Source organism: Molossus molossus, unplaced genomic scaffold (assembly GCF_014108415.1).
Source record: "Molossus molossus isolate mMolMol1 unplaced genomic scaffold, mMolMol1.p scaffold_m16_p_18, whole genome shotgun sequence".
Classification (NCBI taxonomy): domain Eukaryota; kingdom Metazoa; phylum Chordata; class Mammalia; order Chiroptera; family Molossidae; genus Molossus; species Molossus molossus.
In genome coordinates, this window is record NW_023425353.1 from 61,110,901 (window position 1) to 61,133,206 (window position 22,306).

At 51.6% G+C, this 22,306-nt stretch overlaps 1 protein-coding gene across 2 annotated transcripts in view; it reads right to left on the reverse strand.

Annotated features, from left to right (window-relative positions):
- Window positions 1-22,094, reverse strand: part of CDCP1 (CUB domain containing protein 1) — a 41,148-nt gene extending 19,054 nt beyond the window's left edge. For both annotated transcript variants that reach the window (XM_036266839.1, XM_036266838.1), the window contains exons 1-2: window positions 21,953-22,094; window positions 2,329-2,538 (exon numbers count right to left, since the gene is read on the reverse strand). In XM_036266839.1, the coding sequence (XP_036122732.1) occupies window positions 2,329-2,538; window positions 21,953-22,031 (289 nt within the window). In that variant the 5' untranslated portion in view covers window positions 22,032-22,094. The remainder of the gene's footprint in view (window positions 1-2,328; window positions 2,539-21,952) is intronic.
- Between the last annotated feature and the right edge of the window lie 212 nt (window positions 22,095-22,306).

Sequence of the window (22,306 nt, forward strand, 5' to 3'; positions counted from 1 at the left end):
GGACCGCAGGCCGAGGCTCTAACCGCTGAGCCAAACCGGCCAGGACTGCTTCATTCTTTTAATGCATTTTTTTTGGACTTGATATACTTTATATTTTCTCTGAGCTTTTTGTTTTTTGCATGTATAATCATATTAGACTGGACTATGGTTTTCTTTTTTAACACTTTGGCAGATTTTGACATCAGGGTTGTAAGAACCTTATAAGATGAGCTATGAAACTTTTCTTTTGATGCTCAGAATGGGAGTCGGCAAACTACAGTCCATGAGGTCAATCGAGCCAAACACCCGACATTGTAAATCAAGCTTCACCAGACCGTTCCCCGCCTGTTCGTTTGCCTGTGACCTCTGGCTGACTGTGCTGGGACGGCCCGCCGAGGGCATGGCGGAGGCCACCTGGCCCACGGTGCCTCGGGCACTTCCTAGCTATCTGGCCTTTCACAGAAACAGCCTGCCAACCCTACTCCAGAACGGTCTAAACCTCATAGAAATCCTCTGCTCCTTCAAGTTTTATAGGACCCTCCATGAAGCCATCTCTAACCAACCCCAGCACGGCTCTGCATCTTGGACATTTTCCGAATCTCCTCCATTGCCATTTATTGACTCAGGTTTCCTACCTTTTTATGAGTCAATCTGGCCCGTTACGTGTTTCCTGAAAATCACCACGTCTATTTAGATTTTCACACTGAATATCATAACGTACATAGTCTCCTACCATTTTAGAAATCGCCTTTGTATTTGTCATTAAATCCACATTTATGTTTTCAATGCCGTGTATTTGTATTTTCTCCTTTTTTAGGACCTTGAGAGCTTGTTTGGAGGTTCTAGCAGGGGAGCGCAGCTACTCGTATACCCTTGACCGAAGACCGGTCCTCTCCTCTGGGGGGAAGGTCGTCCTCTTCGACCGAGCGCGCAGCTTCGGGAGGGACGAACATGGATCGGTTGAGGGAGGAGGGGGACACCCGCCTAGCCAGCCAGATCAGCCGAATCAACCCTGGCGATCAATGGGGTGACAGATGTCGCAGCCAGATCGCCCTCACATCCTGTATTTTCTCCTTTTTTAGGAGACCAGTTGGAGACATGTCTATGGAATTGGACTCTATCGAAACCAGGTCTTGGTTTTAGTTATCAAATGCAGTTTTAAAACTGCTTTTGAGGACTTTAGTTTCTCCTTTTATTTGTCTGAATTCCTTCTTCCTTAAGTTTATTTCATCCTCTTTCTTCCCTCATGGTCTATTGCCTGATTCACTTATTTTCCGTTAAAGGCGAAGACATTTTCTGAGTATGGCTTTGATTAGATCACAGATAGTGCCATGATGTCACTATCCGCATTAGTGCCAGGCTGGCATGCCCACCTTAAGACAATGGGGGAAACTACACACTTGTTTTTTTCTTTTCTGCCTGATTATTCTTTCTTTTTTTTAAATCCTCACCTGAGGATATTTTTCCATTGATTTTTTTTTTTTTTTAGATAGAGTGGAAGGGAGGGAGGGAGACAGAGAGAGGAACATCAATGAGAGAGAGATACAGTGATTGGTTGTCTCCCACACGGCCCTTACCAGGGCTGGGGATCAATAAACCCACAACTCAGGTAGGTGCCCTTGACCAGGAATTGAACCCTCGACCCTTTGGTCTGTGGGCCGACGCTCTAACTGCTGAGCCAAACTGACCAGGGCCTGATTATCATTTCTTATATCAATCTTCTACCCCAAGCTCAAGTCCTGAAGAAGAAGAACAATATTACCAAATATCTAGAGTTTGTTGAATCCTTGTATATCATACACTCTCAATCCATTATTTTATTTCATCCTCATAATAACCCTATTGGTTGGTGCAATGATTCCTATTTTATAGACTAGAAAACTCAGTCAAAGAGCAGTTAAGTAACTGCTATGAAGCCAGATGATCAGCAGCCTAGAGCTTGGAGCTACAACCTCGCTCCCTCAGCCTCCAAAGCTGCTGTGTTTTCCCTTGAGCTTGTGGGCCCCTTTCTCTGCTCTTATCTCCTCAACCTTCCGTCTCTTTTCTCCTCCAACCCCTTGACTTTTGCCGATCACCAGCCGGCTGTTTTTAGCACATCAGACTGAGCATCATAGACCTGAAGATCCACAGCTCAGAGCCAGTGTGGCTTCATGGTCACAGGCCGAGACTCTGGCGCCGAGAACCTGGGTTCTGGTCCGGCTGCTATGACTGGCTGTGCCAGCCCAGGGAAGTCACTTCCTTTGTGAACCTCTCCAAGGGCTGTTTAGAGGGTCAAGCGACGTAACCCCTACCAGACACTTAGCAGTGTCCCCAGAGGCTGGCTGCCAACAGCCCACGGGTGTGACTCACCGACATCCTTCTGGACCTCAATGACAAAGTGATGCTGGGGGCTGGAGCAGGTGAAGGAGAAGTCCTTTCTTTCTCCGGATTTGATGGGCAGCGTGGTTACATACTTTCCAGAAGTGATGATGTGACAGGGCTTCACTGGCAGGGTGAAGGGGCCAGGCTTTATCAGGACTGTGGTGCCACTCCCGTGGGGCAGACTGATCTCAAAAGCTCCTGAAGGAAGGAGGAGACATGGAGTGAGCAGGGCGACTTCGGTCTGCAGACCCGCTCTCTCCCCTCCGCTGGCCCAGGGAGGGTGCCCTCTGCTCCTTGCCCCCTGACCTAAGAAGGGGGTGAGCTAAAGTGACAGTGCTGTCCTTACCGACAGGAAAGAATCGGGCCCCTGTGGGTTGAGCACTGGCACGTGTCTCTGGTTTGGCCTATTCATTTTTCTAAAAATGAAAAACCCTAAACCACATCCTAGATGTCTCGAGCTATACGTTTTCAGATACCCTGTCTGCATCAATAGCAATGACATAGCAATCAATCAGAAAAATGGCCACACTTCTTCTCACTCTGACTCCAGACCAAAGTCCACACACAGAACAGCTGACTGTTTGTAGAGGGATATGTTTATCTGCCGAGAGCTGCTGTCTTCTGCCCTGGGCGCTGCATGGACCCCGTACACACACACACACACACACACACTCACACACACTCATACAGTAGTGGGGGGCAGGGACACTCCTACAGAAATTAGACACAAACATATTGTGTCAACAAATTTGGAAAGTTGGAGCAAAATAATGCTAATACCTCAGGCTGGGAGTAGGCCAAATGATCTGAACAAACAAGACGAAGCTGGTGAGATGGGGGTGGTTATTAAACAGGTGTGCACTCCGGTCAGGACAGAGCTCTGATTCGTGAACAAGCACAATCTCTTTCCCATGCCCTTGCTTTATTGAGCTTGAAGTCTTCTTGCACGAATCAATAGCGTGTTCTTTTTTATTGCTGAGTAATATTCCACTGTCTGGCTAAATTGAAGTTGACTTATCTGTGCACCTTTTCTCCTTGGCAGCCGCCACCCCTTCCCTGACTTAGGTCCTCATTGTGGGGCTCTGGGCAGCTGACGGCCTGGGAACAGCACATGAAGGGGCCGTCGTCCATAGGTGGGTCCCGTGGAGGGAACTCAGGGGCTCACAGAGAGCAGCAGGGCTGCGGTTGCCCCTGTCCCACCATGTTCTGGAGTAGAGATGGTCCGTACCTGTTATGGCACCTGCACACGGAAGGTGCTCAGCAAGCATTCAGTTCAGCCAATGACAGCAACCCAAGCGAAAGCTTTTGTTTCCAGCTGTACTTTCCCCCCCTTTTCTTTTTCTTAATCCTCACCCGAGGATATTTTTTCCATTCATTTTTTTACAGATAGAGTGGGAGGGAGAGATAGAGATAGAGAGTGAGAGAGAAACATCGATGTGAGAGAGACACATCGACTGGTTGCTTCCCACAAACCCCAGCCAGGGCCTGGGACCGAACCGCAACCGAGGTCCGTGCCCTTGACGGGAATCAAACCCACGACTCTTTGGTCCACAGGCTGATATGCTAACTGCTGAGCCAAACCAGCGAGGGCTCTCCCTCCTTTTGTTTTTTTTTAAATCCTCACCTGAGGACATTTTTCATCTTTTGTTCGGATAGAGTGGGAGGGAGAGAGAGGAAGAGAGAGAGAGAGAGAAACATCGACGTGAAAGGGACATCGAGTGGCTGCCACCCGCACAACCAACCAGGCCCGGGGACAAACTGCAACCGAGGTATGTGGCCCTGGCCGGAACCAAACCCGGGTCTCTCTGGACTGCAGGCCGACGCTCTAACCGCTGAGCCAAACTGGCCTGGGTGCCCCCCTCCTTTTCAAAATTTATTTGTAATCAACTTCATTGAGATATAATTTACATACATTAAAAAGGACCCACTCATTTTAAGAGTTCTGACAAATACATATACATGAGACCACCACTACAATCAGAATATAAAAACATTTTCATCATCCCCAAAAGTTCAAGTGGCACGGTCTTGCAGTCCAGACCCCAGAAAACTATCAGTTAGTTTGGCTTCATCTGGACCTTTTATAAACAGAATCTGAAAAAAAATATTCTCTTTTGTACCTGGATCTTTGCTCAGCAGGTTGGTGAGATTCATTCCCGTTACTGCACGAATCAGTAGTGTGTTCCTTTTTATTGCTGAGTAATATTCCACTGGCTGGCTAAATTGAGGTTTATTTATCTGTGCACCTGCTGAGTGACATCTGAGTTCCTTCCCAGTGTTGACCAGCCACATGCTACAATTTCACCAGACACTTCTAGCCAGCCCCAGGGCTGGATGTATGTCTCCTCCCACACAGTGGAGGCATGCACCTGTGTTTCCAGAGCTGAGACGGTGTGCGATCAAATGTCTGGAATTTCGTCAATCTCTTGTTGCACCTCTCTCCCTTCGCTCACTGTGCTCCAGCGAGCGTGGAAACCGAAACCTCCACTTCGATAATGAACTGCAAACATTTTCCCCAGTCTATCAGGTAAGAACTTTACCCTTTGGGCCTCTGTTCCTTCGATTGTAAAATGAGGGGGTTGGGCTAGAATCGCTCCAAACCTGCCAACTTAGAGTTTATGATCAGTATCCAGGAAATAAGAAGTCACTTTGCAGCTGTCAACATGGCCACCCACTGTGGAGTGGTAACACATCTCTCAGGGCTCAGGGCACCAGCATAGTGGCCCTTGTGGCTTTATTCCCAAGATGGATCAGGTTTGCGTTTTTGGAGCAAAAACTTCTCTCTCCAACCTCAGCTCATACCTGTCTGCCTCGGTCACCTCTGTACTTGGCAACCTTCGCCTTCTTTCTTGAACACACCAACCCCTTTCCCACCTCAGGGCCTTTGCACATGCTGGTTCTGATTCCTAAAATGCTTTCTCCAGCAAGAGCTGGGTCCCTTTTATCATTCCAGTCTCCGCTTAAAGGTCATCACCTCCGAGTAGCCCTCTCTCACCAGCCAGCTAAAGTGCTCCTCCCACCCCGCCTAGTCTCTGGCACCTCCCCCACATGTCCATCCTTGCTCTAGTCTCTGACTCAGTACCATGGGGTTTGTTCATCTGTGCTCACCTCCCAGGAGCGAGCAGAACGTGAACTCTTTTCTGCAGGAAGGCAGCAGAACCTTGCTTTTCTCAGTAGTAGCTGCAGGACCCAGACAGTGCCTAGGGCCCACAGGGAGGCAGGAGTTATAAGCCTCCCAACATCCCCAAAGACAGCGAGCATCTGTACGTCCTTGTCTTTGCCGCATTTCGTTTTTTGTAGACCCCCCCCCCCATTCCTGTATTTGTGCTAATAAATCTGGGTGGGAACCAGGAACTCTGAGATTTTATTTTATTTTATTTTTTATTATTATTATTTTTTAATCCTCTCCTGAGGACATTTTTCCATTTTTTTTTGGTTCAGATAGAGTGGGAGGGAGAGAGAGGAAGAGAGAGAGAGAGAGAGAAACATCGATGTGAAAGGGACACATCGAGTGGCTGCCACCCGCACGACCAACCAGGGCTGGGGACAAACTGCAACCGAGGTACGTGCCCTTAGCGGGAATCGAACCCGGGACTCTCGGGACCGCAGGCCGACACTCCAACCGCTGAGCCAAACCGGCCAGGGCGAGATTTTAAATTAATACCCTCAGAGAGAGAAAATGGCCTGAGACAGAAGTTTATTTACTCGAAAGCTTCATCTTCAAGCAAGATAGCTATTTCTTCTGAGATAGACTAGAAGGTCCGCGAGTTCTTTAAGACATCAGATCTGTGTTCGGAAACTCAGTCAGATTCATACCCAAGCTGTGAACACCGACCCTTGTGTTCTTTGTAAAATGTTTTTATTGATTTTTTAGGGAGAGATAGAAACATTGATTGGCTGCCTCCTGCTGGGAATCAAGCCCACAACCCAGGCATGTGCCCTGACTGGGAATCGAACCAGGATTCCTCAGTCCATGGGACCACGCTCCATCTACTGAGCCACACTGGCCAGGCAGCCCTTGTGTTCTTTTTCTATAATCATAAACATGCCTTCCTATGTAAATAGCAAAATTGTTTAGCACCAGTCTCTGAAGGCTCAGCACGTGCTCCTTGGCCTCCAGCCTTGGTCTTCAGAGGGGCTAATTCAGTGTCTAGGGACGCTGCACCCTGGCTGAGGTCTGCCGCCCAGCTAGCTAAGTTACCAACTTCTTTCCCCCTCTCCTTTCTCCCCTGTCTGCTTTGACACCCTTTGGCCAAAGCATTATTTAAAATTCCTGACTCTGTAAGTACAACTACGGCTTTAATTAACTGTTAACACTAAGCTGATCGCTGTTGCTTGAGGCTGGAAGTGGGGGAGGGGACGGGGTAAAAGGGGCAGAGGAGAGACCCTTTGGGATGAAAGACCCATTATGTATCTTGACCATGGTGGTGATTCTACCTTGTATATAAACGCCACAATTCATCAGACTGTATACTTGAAATTGATGAAGTTCACTACATTTTAAGTTACATCTTAATAAATATAAAAGGGGGGGCAACCCTCTGTTAGAAAGATTGTGTATCTACACAAAGTAGGCACTTAATAAATGGGGAAAAAAGAATAATCATGCCAGCAGTTAAAATATGGCTTAATATTTTAAAAATTATTTAAAAACAATTTTTTTTTCTTTATTGATGTTAGAGACAGAGAGGGAGAGATAGAAACATCGACTGGCCACCTCCTGCATGCCCCCCACTGGGGATGGGCCCACCACCTGGGCATGTGCCCTGACCGGGAATCGAACCGGTGAACTCTTGGTGCATGGGTCGACGCTCAACCACTGAGCCACACCGGCCGGGATGGCTTAATAATATTTTTGGGTGGGCCTAGTTTCTCTCGAGGTGTGGGCAATATTTTCAAATATCTTTAAGTGAGGTTTCGGGAAGAGCAAGGCTGGTCTCACTACCATCTCCCCACTCAGTTCTTCTCTCCCACTGTCAGGCAGGTGCGCCCCCCCAGACACTTTGGGGTACATGACAATCTCTTCTGTTAGTAATGACAGACAGCCAAAGAAAAATATGTAATCTCTTTTGAAAATTACTTTTCTTCTTTTAGAATCTTTAGAATCGTGTATTCATTCAACAAACATTTTTCTGGGTTCATAATATGTACTAGGGGTCAGGGGTCCTATTTTGTGCAAATGACTTAATGACAAAGAGCCCGAGTCCTTGCACCCAGGGAGTTAATAGTCTAGACCAGCAGTGTGCAGAACTTTAAAAACGAGGACGTTCCAAGTCCAGTAGGCCCACAGTGGGACCTGGGAATCTGTAATGGTCTACAGTGGGAGGTAAGGATTAGCTTTTTTTTCCTATATGGAAAGCCATGTGTCCCAACTGTAATGATCGAATACGTCAATCCTTCCTTTGTGAATCACTAATGCTATCTCTGTTACTTATAACCCAGATTTGCACCCAAACTTATCTTTTTTTTTTTAATCCTCACCCGAGGATATTTTTTCCATTTTTTGTACAGATAGAGTGAGAGGGAGAGAGAGGAAGGGAGAGAGAGTGAGAAACATCGACGTGAAGGGACACATCGAGTGGCTGCCACCCGCACGACCAACCAGGGCCGGGGACAAACTGCAACCAAAGTACGTGCCCTTAGCGGGAACAGAACCCGGGTCTCTCCGGACGGCAGGCCGACGCTCTAACCGCTGAGCCAAACTGGCCAGGGTGCACCCAAACTTATCTTGCAGACAAAGAAGATCAAGCTTTGTGAGGGTTAAATGACTCACTCCGGGTGTCTCTGCATGCTGTACCGCCCAACCACAGTCTGTATCTCTCTTGGGCCCCCCAGACCAGAGAACCCAGGTGGTGCAATCCCCACCTGGCTGCCAGCCGAAATACTAAGCTAAAGACCCGTGCGCCAGGTCTAGCCGCCCGTGCAGCAGGAGGAGACAATTTATATGATAAGCCGTTTGCTAGGCTCACAGACAAATACATCACCCACAGGACTGCCATCTTCCACTGTCCCCCTCATCCTCAATGGTACATGCTACACCTGCTGGAGGAGAGCAGGGGTGAGGCGATGATGATTCCATCATGTACAGACTTGAAATCTGGACTCCCCTACACACCCCACCCAACCGTACCACCCAGAGGCATTCGTGCACTGTCATCGAAAGCAGAGAGATCCCCACTGTGTGAGGGAAATAACTCACTCACTTGATCACAAATGCATGCACATCTTCCCTCTGCCCCACTCAACACCATTAATCACACCTTGAAATGGGAAATCCCAACACTGTGGAATAAACCTCAGCCCCCCCACTCCCGGCTACCCCCAGTATATTGTCATTTAAATAAAATCAATGGGTGTTCTTGTTTTCCAACATCTCTGTCTTGGTTTTCCCCAGGAACTTGGCATGTCATGGCTGTACTATTTCGTAAGATCTATCACCCAGGTTCGCAGAAACCCAGACAAAGCCCCGAGTTCTGGTGTGATTTTTTTGTTTGTTTGTTTGTTTTGTATGTCCCCCTAGCGGGTACCGAACCCAGGACTCTCTGGTCCGCAGGCCAATGCTCCAACCGCTGAGCCAAACCGGCCAGGGCGAGTTCTGGTGTGGTTTTGAGGTCCCACCAGCTGAAAGAGATCTCCGCTGGCCCTCAGAGTATTCGGGACCTCCTGCAGGCGCCACACGTGGGCCCGTGAGTCCTGGCTCTCCTGCCTCCGGACCTCCCTTATTAGGACACCTTTGCTACTTCTGCCTCACCAGCAGCTCTGGAGGGAATTTCCAATCATTTTAATCACCATTCGTGAATCCCTCTATCACAGACTATTACTCAAACACCCTGCTATTTCTTCTCCCTGCCATGTATTTCTTTGCAAGGGAAACAAATGCAAGAAGAGGATTTCACCAGATAAAACACCAGGAAAGTTATCGGCTCCCATATTTGTTAAATAGAGTTTTAAAATTTCTCAGATGGGGCCGAACCAGCTGCTTCAAATCTGGGGGTGGTCTCCCGGGAGGCTCGGGTCTCGTTCACTCTGTCCAGTGGGGGCGCAGGGAGCAGCTCTCCGCCAGGGACTGGCAACAAGTGGGCAGCCGGAGGCAGATACATATCGAGACGCAGGGTGCCCTGGAGGAGTGCCCAGGAGGTTGAGGGGACAGATGCAGGCGCCAGGCAGCAGCATGAGGATCAGCCGGGCTGACCAGTCAGTCTCAGCCTGCATGGGAGTCGGACTGCAGAGCAAGCCCACAGGGGAAAGTCGCTGAGGCCCCCAGAGCCGTCCTCTCTTGGGAAGGTGCCACACTGCAGACCCACAAGTACACCAGCTGTGGCAGGGTGTACCCTTATGATCTGTGGACCTGTTGTACGCCTCAAGAAAACAAATTTGAAAACTCAAGAAAACTGCGCTAACTGTTTGAAACTTTCTCTGACGAGACAGATGCTCAACCCTCCTGGCCCCTGGGCAGGCGCCCCGCCCTCCCCAGCCTGGCTCTGTGCCTGCGCCGTGCCCAGGGTCTCCTGACACACAATTCGACGAGTTCCGGCAGAGCATCCTGGCTCCTGCTACAACAAACGTCTGCCCAGCTCTGAAGATGGAGGAGAAAAGTCTGTCGGCTTCTGGTGAAGGAAAGGACCTTACCTGTGGTCTGAGCCTGAGCGTGGCACTCGTGCGGGGGCGGGAAGCTATGCACATTTTTTCCCTTATTATTATTATTTTTTAATTGTGATCAAGTATACATAACATAACCTTTACCATGACAACCATTTCTAAATGTGCGGTTCACTGAGTACATCCACAGTGTTGTGCAACCATCACCACCATCCATCTCCAGAACTTCCTCATCTTCCAAACTGGAACTCTGTCCCCACGAAACACCCCGCTCCCCTCCCCCAACCCTTGGCCTCCACGATTCTGCTTTCTGCCTCCGTGAATCTGACTACTCCAGGAACCTCATAAAAGTACAATCATTCCATCTTTGTCCTTTCGTGTCTTGCTTATTTCATGTAGCATGATGTAGGTGTGCTTTGCTTTTTTTTTTTTTTTAACCCTTACCCGAGGATATTTTTCCATTTATCTTCAGAGTAGGAAGGAAGGAGGGAGGAGGGGGGAGAGAGAGGGAGAGAAATATTGATGTGAGAGAGACACATTGATCGGCTGCCTCCTGCATGGCCCTGACCAGGGCCAGGGACCAAATCTCAACCAAGCTACATGCCCTTGACCGGAATTGAACCCAAAACTCTGGTTCCCCAGGCCGATGTTCTGACTGCTGAGCCAAACCGGCCAGGGCTCACTTTTGTCTTTTTAATGTTTTTATTGATTTTTAGAGAGAGAGAAAGGGAGAGGGAGAGAGAGATAGAAACATCAATTGACCGCTTCCTGCACATCCCCCCCACTGGGGATTTGACTCACAGCCTGAGCATGTGCCCTGACCAGGACTCAAACCAGCAACCTCTTGGTGCATAGGTGGACACTCAACCACTGAGCCACACCGGCCAGCAGGTGTGCTTCGCTTTCAAACCTAAGAATTAATTGCTAATCATTGAATAACAACCAAAAATTGAGCAAAACTACACAGACTCAAATTCATACCTATACATAATAATCACTTTGAGAAGGGGGAGGAATTTTTCTTTAAGCCAAAAATGATGTCAATAACTCGAAAACTCAAAAGATGGCCAAAGGTTATGAAAAATAAGCAGGAGCGTGTCTCTGAACAGTGAGAACGTGGGCAGGTCATCACAGCCTGTGGCCGCTGGTACTCTGCCCCCTTGGCTAAGACTGGAGAGTGAATTCCGGCGTGGGGACGGCCCGCACAGCCACGGGGCAGCGTTCCGACGGGACTGCATTCTTCGGCGGTCAGGAGCCACAGGAAAGACAACTCTCTCACTTGTCTGAACATAAGCTGTGAGCTGGCTAAACTACATATAAGCTTAGTTTGAAACGGGCTTTTCCAGCAGCTCACGCCGGCCAGTTCCTTCCTTATTACTCATCGTCCCTCAAAGGATGATGTGAGAGGGTCGAGGGTTGGGGGGCGGCAGGAAAATGCTCACCGTGAAAACATCCACCTTTGACTTAAGTTCAGCTGTAGCCTTGAACATCCACACGGGAGGAGTCGGGAGGGGAGCCGGAGAGAAGCTTCTAGAAGACAGACCTGCTCTGGGGCCATTCGAGTACTGACCTCCATCACTCAGCCTGATGTGAGTGACACTCCCTGCTTCAGGGGCAGTCACCACGGTCCTTTGCTGGGCCACCCTGGACAAGCCACCCACCTCTCTGAACCCCAGGTTTCTCATCTGTAATATCTGGCCAAATACATGCACTGTGAGAAGCCCAGAGGTGGGGCTGCGATGGCCACCATCATTGCCATCCCCACAGATGGGACAAAGGCCCTGAACTCTGGTCCCTGTGGCAGGCAGAATTCTAAGAGGACCCAGTGACCCACGCCCGGCCACACCGCCACCCCCTTGAGCGTGGGAGGCACTGTGTGTACGGCGGACATCAATGGTGTGGCCCAGGCCCGATGCTGAGTCAGTTGAGCACTGAAAAGAGACTGGGCTTTTCCTGGAGAAAGAGATGCAAAACAGCGAAGGGTTCGACATGAAGAGGATTCTCTGTAGCCAAATGCGAAAGCGCCACAGGGCAAGGCACGTGGGGGGCCTCTCATCGCTGACAGCAGCCCTGGCTGTCAGCCAGCGAGGAAAGAGGGACCTCGGACCTGCAGCCACAGGAACCTGAATTCTGCCACGTGAGTTTCAAAGAGGACCCAAGCTCTAGATAAGAACACGGCCGGGCCAACATCTTGATTCGAGCCTTGCGAGGCAGCAGAGAACCCATCGGCGCCGTATCTGGACTTTTGACCTACAGAAAACTGTGACCCCGTTGATGGGTGTTGCTTTAAGTCAGCAATTTGTTGTGCAGCAGCAGCAAAGTGACACAGAACTTGTAGCGGAGGCAGGACCTGCGGAGCTGCTCAGGGAAAGGGCGTGGACAAGCCTCCCCTTCTGAGCCCAGTGACCTTACGGACGCATCATGCCCCGTGAACGGCCCTCGTGGACATGCACACCAACGAGGTGGTCTGGAAACACCGTATTTAATGTAGAACGTGAGCATCCAGGTGCTGGAAGGTGGCAGGGAGGAAGGTGGATGAGCGGGTCCAGGAGAAGGTGATGCTGCGGCCCAACGAGTCCACGGCTGGTCACCTCACCTGGACCTGTGGCAGCTCAGATGAAAACCAGAGACCACGGAGACACCCAATGGTGGCCTGGCCTCAAAACCAGAGTGCAGGGTGTCAGGCTGCAGAGGGGCTGGTTGAGGCCCCGGCTGGTGGGAGGTGATGTCTAGGAATGACGGCAACGACTGACCACCCTCAGTGGCATCTGCCACTTGCCAGATACTTTCTATACATTCATTTTCTTTAGGCAAACTACTCACATTCACAGCTGGGAAGGTGCACAGCTGAGATTCAGACCCAGGACCGCCAGCTCCAAAGCCCACATATCTGCTGCTATTCCAAGACATCTACCCTTGAGGTCACAGGCTGCTGGGCAGCGTGGGCCCAAGTACTCACCCCAACCCTGGCGAGGGAGGGGCAGATGCCAGAGACTTGTCTCAGCGTGCAGTGCTTGGCACCTCCAAACAGAGAGAAGCATGGTGTTTTCTCTTCCTAACACCCACTCCGAAGATCCACCCTGCCCTTTGCCCTGGGTGATCGCAGGAAATGTTCCATAGGTAGGACGGAGGCTACTCATCCAAAACAAGGCTCTCTGCCAGGTAGGGGCCCCTCCTTGGTCTGTAGTCTTGCCCCTCAGAGCCCCAACCCTAACTCTTCCTCATGAATGACAGGTCCTGGGCGACCAGGGTGGCATCTGGTCACCGTCTCCAACGTCTTCACCCTCTTTACTTCCGATAGGTTGGCAGCAATCTGCACGTGGCCTTTACCTGGCCTGGAGGGTGACCATTCACTGAGGCAGCCCTGCTCCTCCTCGGGACAACTGGACGCACAGACTGCAGCCTCCGCCCACTGCAGCCAGGATGCGAGAGGCAGTGGCCATCTGGGACCTCAGCCTTCGCCAAGTGGCAGCTGAGAGGGGGTGAAACTGGTCTTGGGGGAAGGGGTGCTTACGTCTACCTGTTTCCTCACTGCCCAACTCCTTGCTCACTCAGGGGACATGACTGGGGAATGTGGGTGTATCACTATCCCAGAAGCCAGGGCAGCCAACTGGGCATATACCCTTCTGTTAAATCTCCTGTTTTAGGGACTAGTACCCTTTGTTGTTTCTAGAGATCTTAAAGGGGGTGGGGGTGTCAACCCACACAACCTGACCTGGAGAATGTCTTTGAATGAAGCTCTCTCTGTGACTTTGGGCCAGGTCAGTAAACGGATCCCTCGGGCCAACCAGGCAGCCCAGGGACAACAGGTCCGCAGAGGAAGGCTGCACACTCGAGGGAACCTGTGGGGCAGACACATGCTCTCCTCCCCCAGCGGGGCCAGGGCAGCCCCAGGGAGGTGTTATGTCAATAAGATCAACCCCATCAGTACACAGAGAAGCTGCCCCGTTCTTCCAAATGGCTGCACAGCATCCCCGCTTTGGATGTACTTTATGTACCCAGGCTTCTAACAACATCTGGGTTGTTTGCACTCTGCAGCTACCAGGGCAAGGAGCAGATGCTTATCTCGAGTTTCAGAGTGCCCGTGGGACACACCTTCCCCAGCGGCCCAGGTTCCTGGCTGGAACTTGGGTTGTACTCCCAGGAGCAGAGACCGCGGAGGCTGCAAGGCGTTATTTCGGGGGCTCACGGGTTGTGGTGGGATTCTGCAGGACAACTTCAGCACTGGTGACCTTTTGAAAAATGTCTTCTCTGTTCTGACTTGTTGAGAACTTTCTCCTACAGGTTCAGCCCAAGGCCGGAGTGCCTGATAAGATCGTCAGCGACTTCCAGGTCAAGCAGGCAATCGGTCTCCACTTCTCAGCGGGGACTAAAGGCCAGGGCCCTGCCAGGCTCCACGGAAGACCCGGCTCTGGTTCCGGGCCTGGCACAGGCCAGCCCCGTATCAGTTTACCACGACTGCTTCCCAGCGGAGCTGTAACCTTCAGAAGCCCACTAGGGCGTGTTCATTCATTTCTCACATGTAATTGGGCAGGACATGTAAGTTATATAAAACCGGTCTGGTCAGTTCCTTGGTAACAGGAGAGGCATGTGTGTATGTGTACAGAAGCTCATTTGCAAACAATTTATTTATTCTTTATTGACTTCAGAGAGAGAGGAAGGGAGAGAGAGAGATAGAAACATCAATGAGAGAACATCGATTGGCCACCTCCTGCACTCCCCCAAGAGGGGCTCTGGCCCACAACTTGGTTATGTGCCCTGACCAGGAATCAAACTGGTGACCTCTTGGTGCATGGGTCGATGCTCAATCACTGAGTCACACTGGCCGGGCTAATGTTTCTATTACAGTTGGCATACAATATTATATTAGTTTTAGGTATACAACGTAGACTTGCAAACAACTTTTAAAAGCTTGTTTCGACTGAGAAAATTTCTTGCAGTTTTTAATTTAGCAGCTTCACTTCTAGAAACTTCCCCTTAGATGTCCTCATAAATGCCCCAAATCTCCTTGGCTCCCAAGAGCGACCTGATCACACAGACTCTGGCCTGGCCGACTGATTGGTCCAGATCGTCTGCTGTTGAAAACCTTGCGCCCAACTCAAATGACCAAAGTGGCAACAGCTCTCATGAACCCAGGATTCTGTCCCCGGCCAGACGCCATGCCGAGTGAGTGACAGACCTTATTTTGCTCTGGCCTCCAGCCACCTGCCAGGGGCTGCTGCTCCAATTTGGTAACTAAGGGCGCCGAGTCGTAGGGAGGCTAAGTCACTTGCCCACGTGACTTGTTAGTAAGTGGTAAAGTCAGGATTCAAACCAAGCTTTGTCCTACACTAAAGCTTGTCAGATTGAGGTTGTTTCCAAAAAGCTAGAAGGTGACTGTCATCCCAGGGAGATCTCTGCCCCTTTCCCTCCACCGGTTTCCAGGAAGCAGTCTGAGCCTTCCGGGAGGCGTGATCTGAGAATGAGAAATGCAGGAATCCAGACGCCAATGATAACCCAGAGACGTCCCAACTCCAGAGAGACTTGTCAGCAGCGTGTCGGAGGTGAGGACGGCCATCACCACAGGCTGAGTCCTCCCGACATAGAGTCCCCGGCGGTCTGGAGCCTCCAGCAGGAGCAGCAGCGTGTGGTAACTCCTCCCGTGGGGCTGCTGGCTCGTGGCCTCTCCTCCGTGGCTGGAGGGCCACTGCACAAGAGTGGAGAGTCTGTCTGGGTCCAGGAGATGCCCTGAGTCCTTCCAACTCACCACCCCTGCATCCTCTGTGATGTCCTGGGACCCCTCACCCCGTGTTTGTGAGTTGTGCTCAGCCTATACGTGGCTTTAGCCTAACATCCTTGTGTGAAGTAGCACGATGTTCCTGCCACCAGCGTAGTAACGAAGGGCAAGGTATCTGTTTGGATGGATGGGGCATGTGCCTGGACATACACCCTCATAGCCCTGCTCCAAGCTGACCACACACTGTCAAGTGTCGCAGCAGTGTCTTCATGAGTGCAAGCATTCTGTGACATCGCACAAGGCCAAGTGTGCAGACCCCAAAGCAAAGGACTGCCCGACTTCAACGCCACTGTAATCTGTGGACTGGAAAGCTGATGAAACCCATTTCCGGAGACTGTTTTCCACCATCCCAGACGACGGCAGCAGGCTGGCACCTCCGCCGTCTTGCAGAAATGGCACATCTCACCCAGATGCTCAGATCTTTGGTTGTCCAGGGTAGGAGTATTTGCACGGCCTTTGAAACTGAAAGGAAGTTACACTAGCTGTGCTCATGGTTCAGTTTTAATTTGTGTTTAAGACATTTCCAAATTTATTATTTAAAGATGTTCATGGCCCGGCCTGTGTGGCTCAGTGGTTGAGCGTCGACCCATGCACCAGGAGGTCACCAGTTTGATTCCCAGTCAGGGCACATGCCCAGGTTGTGGGCCCGATCCCCAGTAGGGGGCATGCAGGAGGTGGCCAATCAATGTTCTCTCTCATCCATGTTTTTATCTCTCTTCCTCTCCCTTCCTCTCTCTCTATAATATTAATAAAGAAAAAAAAAAGTTGAAAATAAATAAAGATGTTCACGCTTGGAGGTGAGGCATTTAACGGCCCGGTTGTCAGGTTACAGAGTTGCGTGTCCATCTGGCAGGATGCACAGCCCCTCCCTGTCAAGGTCAACCCATCTGGCTCAGTGGTGCCCTTGGCTGGGCTCCACTCCGGAGACAACTGGTATGTGCAGGCTACTTTTAAAGTAATTATTGTAACTGAAGAAAGAACTTTTAATTTCATAAAAGCTTGTGAAATGAAATGTATTCAAAGTGAATTCTGATTCTGTGTTGTATTCTACCACCAATTCAGCACTGCTATTTAGAGAAAACCAAACCAAAGCCACGAGTTGGGAGATTGTGGAGCGACATGGTTATAATGGGCGAACATGCGGGGCAACAGAAAGTCCTTGTCATGACCAATGGTGCTGCCAACAAACTGTCCTTCACACAGGAGGCCTCTGCCGAGCCACACCGTGGGCCCAGAGACACCCAGCGTAACTGATTCCTTCCAGTCTTTGTTCCTGAGCGCACGTGAGATCCAGACAGATAGACAGCAAGAGAATGAAGCAGGTGAGTAGGAAGCTAGGAGAATTCCTTGGCAAGTGGAAGGGGAAAGGGGAAACTGAGACAGACAGCTGAACAAACTGGCCGAGCAATTAACAGCCAGACAGAAGGTCACCAGCCTAGAGATAACATCGAGGCCTCAGCGGTATTTCAGCTCCAGGAGACAAGGCTGACCTCAGGGCCGGCTGCACTGGTTACTGAATCCTGCCCTGGCACCGACCGACTGGAGACCAGGCCCTGAAAGGCCCTCCTGGGAGGCTGATGGATATTCTGCTGAGACCCTCCCTGAGACCTCCTCTAAGTTCTACACCCTGGGAAAACTTTTAGGATCCAGAACCCAGCGCACACCCACGTCATTCCCCCCCTCCCTCTTTTCTTTCCTCACAGCCATGCACCCCCTAAAGTCTAAGGGACCCCACGAGACTTGCAACCAGGACAGCAATGGGCGGTAGTAGTTCACCCTGGGCAAACCCCGGAACCTGTCCCCAAGGCCCCCTTTTCTCTGCTCTCTCAGTGAGCCAAGCAGCCCAGCCCGGGCTCCTTTCCCAGCCCCTCTTGTTTCACTGTCCTCAGCTCTAAGAAACACCCTGTAAAACCCACCCGGACTTACATTATGCTTGAAACCAAGAACCCACACACTACCGCTGGCCCTAAGCACACCGTTCAGGCCAGCTTCCCTTTCTGGTAACAATAACAGGACTATTGTTACATACAATAGTTTGTAACATACACTGTACAGTACACACACTTCACACACTTCACCCCCTGCGGCTTTCACTGTTCACAAGTCCTTCTCCGTGGTGGTCTTCGTTACTCCCTTGAAACTAGCCAGGGGTGGGTCTGCATTCCTGCAAACCCACCCACCTTCCCCTCCCTCCTGGACACACATTTAAAGGGACCAGCAGGGACTCACGGGTATGTTCCACGCAGCGAAGACCCCAGGTTCTGGGGCGAGGCAGAGATGAACAGGGAATGAATTAGATGCTGACAAACATGGAAGCCACATGTTGAAGGTGGTCAAACAAGAAAGTGGAAGGAGCCTAGATCCCTCCTTGGAGGAGATCCTGTTTGCAGTCTTATCTGAGCAAGAAGTAAACATCTGTTGTGTTTGACTCACCATCATACACATTTGGGCTTGTGTGTTACAGCAGCGTAAAATGTGTTACAGCTTAACTATTAGACTCATCAATGTCGAAAGTGAGTAAGAACTATTCACTCATCAATGTCAACAGGAGGCGCTACCTGAGCCCACGCCCGTCCTTGGTCTTCTTGATACTTAGTGCTGGTGGCATTCGAATGACTTAACCAAAAGTAAATACTTGACAGGAAATTCAAAACGTTTCCCTTCCTCAGGCTTATGGTTTCACCGGGAAAGAGTAAAGGCAGCAGTGAACCGCAGTGTGGGGTGGTTAGGAGCCAGCACTCTGCAAGGATTGACAGACGGCACCACCACACATCAGTGGTGACCTGGGGCAAGTTGCTTCATTCTGTTGTCACTTTCTACCACTTCTCTTTGGAACTTTCCGTGTAAACCCTCTGACTGGGAATTCCTCCTCCAGGAATTCCCCCTAGCCGAAAAAGTGTTCATATACCCAACAGTCAATTGCAAAGATGGTCACTGAGGCAAGGTTTTTGGTAGCAACAGACTGCAAACAACCCATCAATAAGGAGCTGCTGAAATATAACATGGCATTCCCACAACAAAGAATATTACACGGCTGTCAAAAAGAACGTGACTGCTCCATATGTTCTGATACGGGGTGAGCACCAAGATGGATTGCTACGTGAAAAAATCAAGAGGCATGTGGGACACTTTCTGTGTACTATAATTATGCTGCTGTGTGCATAAAGAGGGGAGGTGTTTATGAACACCTACGTGTGCAGAATAGCTCAGAAACAGTGCACCAGAAACCACAGGACCCTCTGTGGGGGGAGCCTGCGCTCAGAGGTTGAAGGGGACACACTTTTGTTTTTTAAATTGATTTTTAGAGAGGGAGGGAGAGCGAGGGAGAGAGAAAAAAACACAGTTGTAAGAGTGGAACATCAAACAGCTGCCTCTTGCACACCCCTTACCGGGGATCAAGCCTGCAACCTAGGTCTGTGATCAGGAATCAAACGGGCAACCTTCCAGTGCACCGGCCAGGGCTACACTTTTATCCCACATACTGTTTTGTACTATTTGAATTTTCTTTTTTTATCCTCACCTGAGGACATTTTTGTATCCATCTTCAGACAGAGCGGGAGGGAGAGAGGGAGGAAGAGGGAGAGGGAGAAATATTGATGTGAGAGAGACACATCGCACAACCCCAACAGAGGCCGGGGACGAACCTCAACCGAGGTACATGCCCTTAGCGGGAACCGAACCTGGGACTCTCTGGTCAGCGGGTTGACGCTCTAACCACTGAGCAAAACCGGTCAGGGCACTATTTGAATTTTTGGCACCATGTACAGGTAATTCTTTTTCTAAACACAGTTTTTAAATTGTCTGAATATTAAAAAACACATACACATCCCTAGAACAAATACGAACACTGCACTCAGTACATTTTTTGTTTAGTTTTCAATAGAAGAAAATATCTGGAGTGCAGACACTACCTCTAAGACCCGCCAACGCTGTCTTCAGGAGCCCCACCGTGCAAAGGGACACAGCGCACTGGTGTCAGACTCCCTGGGCTGCCACCTCCACATCACAGCATGCCAGCTGGGTAACCCTGGGCAAGTTACTTCACATCTCTGCGCCTCTCCACACAGGGACATGACTGAGAATGACTGAGGACGGAGAGCGAAGTGACTAGCAGGTCCACTCAAGGAAACCTGGAAGAATCCCTAGAAGAGTGAGGGGTGGGGCAGGGTACAGTCATCACACATGAAACGGCAGCATCTGACTCCAAGTCATGCAAACCTGCGGGGGTGGCGGGAGAGGGGGACTCATCAGTCCTGCCAGTTACACACTCCAGACAGCAGCCGGCAGCTCCGAAGGTGAATGTGAAGAATGATGAACACACACCCAGGGGGAGGGACCACATCATTTGGAGTCTGCACATGTGGCAAAATGGGGTCACTGACCCAGACTCTGGTGCCTGGGTGTTCCTGGAAAGCCACTAAGTTGAGGTGTTAACAAGGTCAAATTCCTCCTCACCCAGTCCTTCACCCTTGGCCCTGGGGAGCTGGTGGGAACACCAAACTCACGCTCACACCACACGGAGGAGAGGCAAACTAGCCTTTCACTCCGCCAAGCCCTTGTTAAGCGTGCCAGGCTCTCGCTGTCTCTTCCGTTCAGGACTGACCCTGGTAACTTCTCAAAGGCCCCCCTGGGTTAGACCAACCCACTTCAGGCACAGCAGGTGCACTAGGCCAGCTCCGACCAGGAAGGCAGAGCCCTCAGTCAGTCTGCCGTGTGGCCTCACAGGGCCAGGTCCTGGGACCACAGCAAGGACTTAGGAATGTGAAATGAGAAAGTTCCTAGGCTCCTGGTATTTGCACACGGAACCACCTGACACGGTTCCCACAGTCGAGAACCTCCTGGAAGGAGGAACTCCACTGGGGCCACCGAAGACCAAAGGGCAGCCTCCCAGGCTACATGGAGAAGCTCAGGGCAGGCTGTCATTAGTAAGGCCTCGATCACCACCACATTCGTACCTGGGGAGCTGCACCTGTGCGCAGAGGCTGCGGGAACATCGCAAACAGTTCCCAGGTGCGGCCGACACATTTTTCTCACACACATTCACATGCATTTTAATTCGCTAAATTCCTTTTATGTTTTTGCTCTGTAATCACTCTATTAAGGAACATTCATATATTTAGTTTACTCTTTATTCTCAAACTGATTTTTTTTCTTCGAAGACAATGTGGAGGATTCAGTCTTACGTTACGGTAAATATGCCCACAACAGTTTAAATGGGGTCTTAAAACGCTCATCTCCTGGGCAGAAAGGAACCAGGAAGTGTTCCAGTCTCGGAATCACAATGACGGCGGCTGCCGACACGCCCAGGTTCATCTCCTGGGCTCAGCTTTGTGCCTTAATTTACTGTATCTGCCTGGCGAATACCAGCGCCCCTTTAGGTGCAGCGAAGGGGGTCATCAAAGACCCAAATCGCTTCCTGGACAGCTCTTGGCAAAACCCCAAACCCGTGCTGGCCTCAGGAAAGGCCTGGAGTCAAGTTCTTCCGAGAAACCAGGGTATGAGGGGGTCCGGCCCGCGGGGCGCAGCTGGGAAGTGGCGGCCCCTCCCCCGACCGCACGCCTCCGCGGACCCTTTCCGAGGCCCCAGGCCACCTCCTCCGGGGCTGGGGGCGGGGGAACCGGCGCCGCCGCGGCCCTTCTACGAGGCGCCCTCGTTTTCTGTTACTGTTCCTCAGTTTCGGGGAAACGAGAATGGAACATGCGGCCAGGAAAGAGGTGATCCGGGGGGTTCTCCGAACACCAAAACCCAGTTTCCGTGCACCTCTCCCTGGGCCCGGCGAGGCCGTGGAAGCGGCCGGGAGAGGAAAGCTCCTTCCCCACGCCCTGCCGGCCCGGGCGCTCCGATAACCCGGGGGAAGGCCCGCAGCGCGGGGCGCGCCATCGGGCAGGTCCCTGGGCTCGGCCCCCACGCACTCTTCTTTCTTTTCTCGATGGGCGTCGAGCGCATGCCCCGATCGCGGGGCTCCCGGCTCCGGGACATTCCCACGTGCCGCGGCCTGCGCCCTGGGCGAGGTCACTCGGAATCGAGGAGGGCTCCGCCACTGCGCCCGACGCGGCGCGCCCCAGCGGCGGACGATCGCGGGGACCCCGCGCCGTCTGTGCACCCCGACGGCTCTGCCCCGCTGCACTCTGCACCTCCCCTCCGCGCCGGCGCTCCTCCGTACCCCTCCCGCCTGGCGCCCGCTCGCCGACCACGGAGCCCACTCGGCGCCGCGCGCACTCGCAGCCCCGCACTGACCTGCTTCCCGCGGGCGCGTCGCTCCCAGCAGCAGGACCCCCAGCAGTGTGAGTGTGACCCCGCAGTTCAGGCCGGCCATGGCTCTGGGGCGCCTCGGCCTCGGCGGGAAAAGCGACTGTGGCCCGTGGTCCGGGGTGGCTGACGCGGGCGCTGAAGCCTGGCACCCGCAGCGCTGCGCTCCGCCCCGGCTCTCTCACCTGCGCGCAGGCGGGCCGGCCCGGGTTCCGCCCTGCGCCGCGGGAGCTCGAGCTGGCCGGACCTGTCCCCTCCCCTGTCCCCTCCTCCCCTTCCTGCTTCAGAACCCGCCTCTCCCGCCCAGGATCTTGGCACTTGTCACCACCTTCCCGGGGCTAG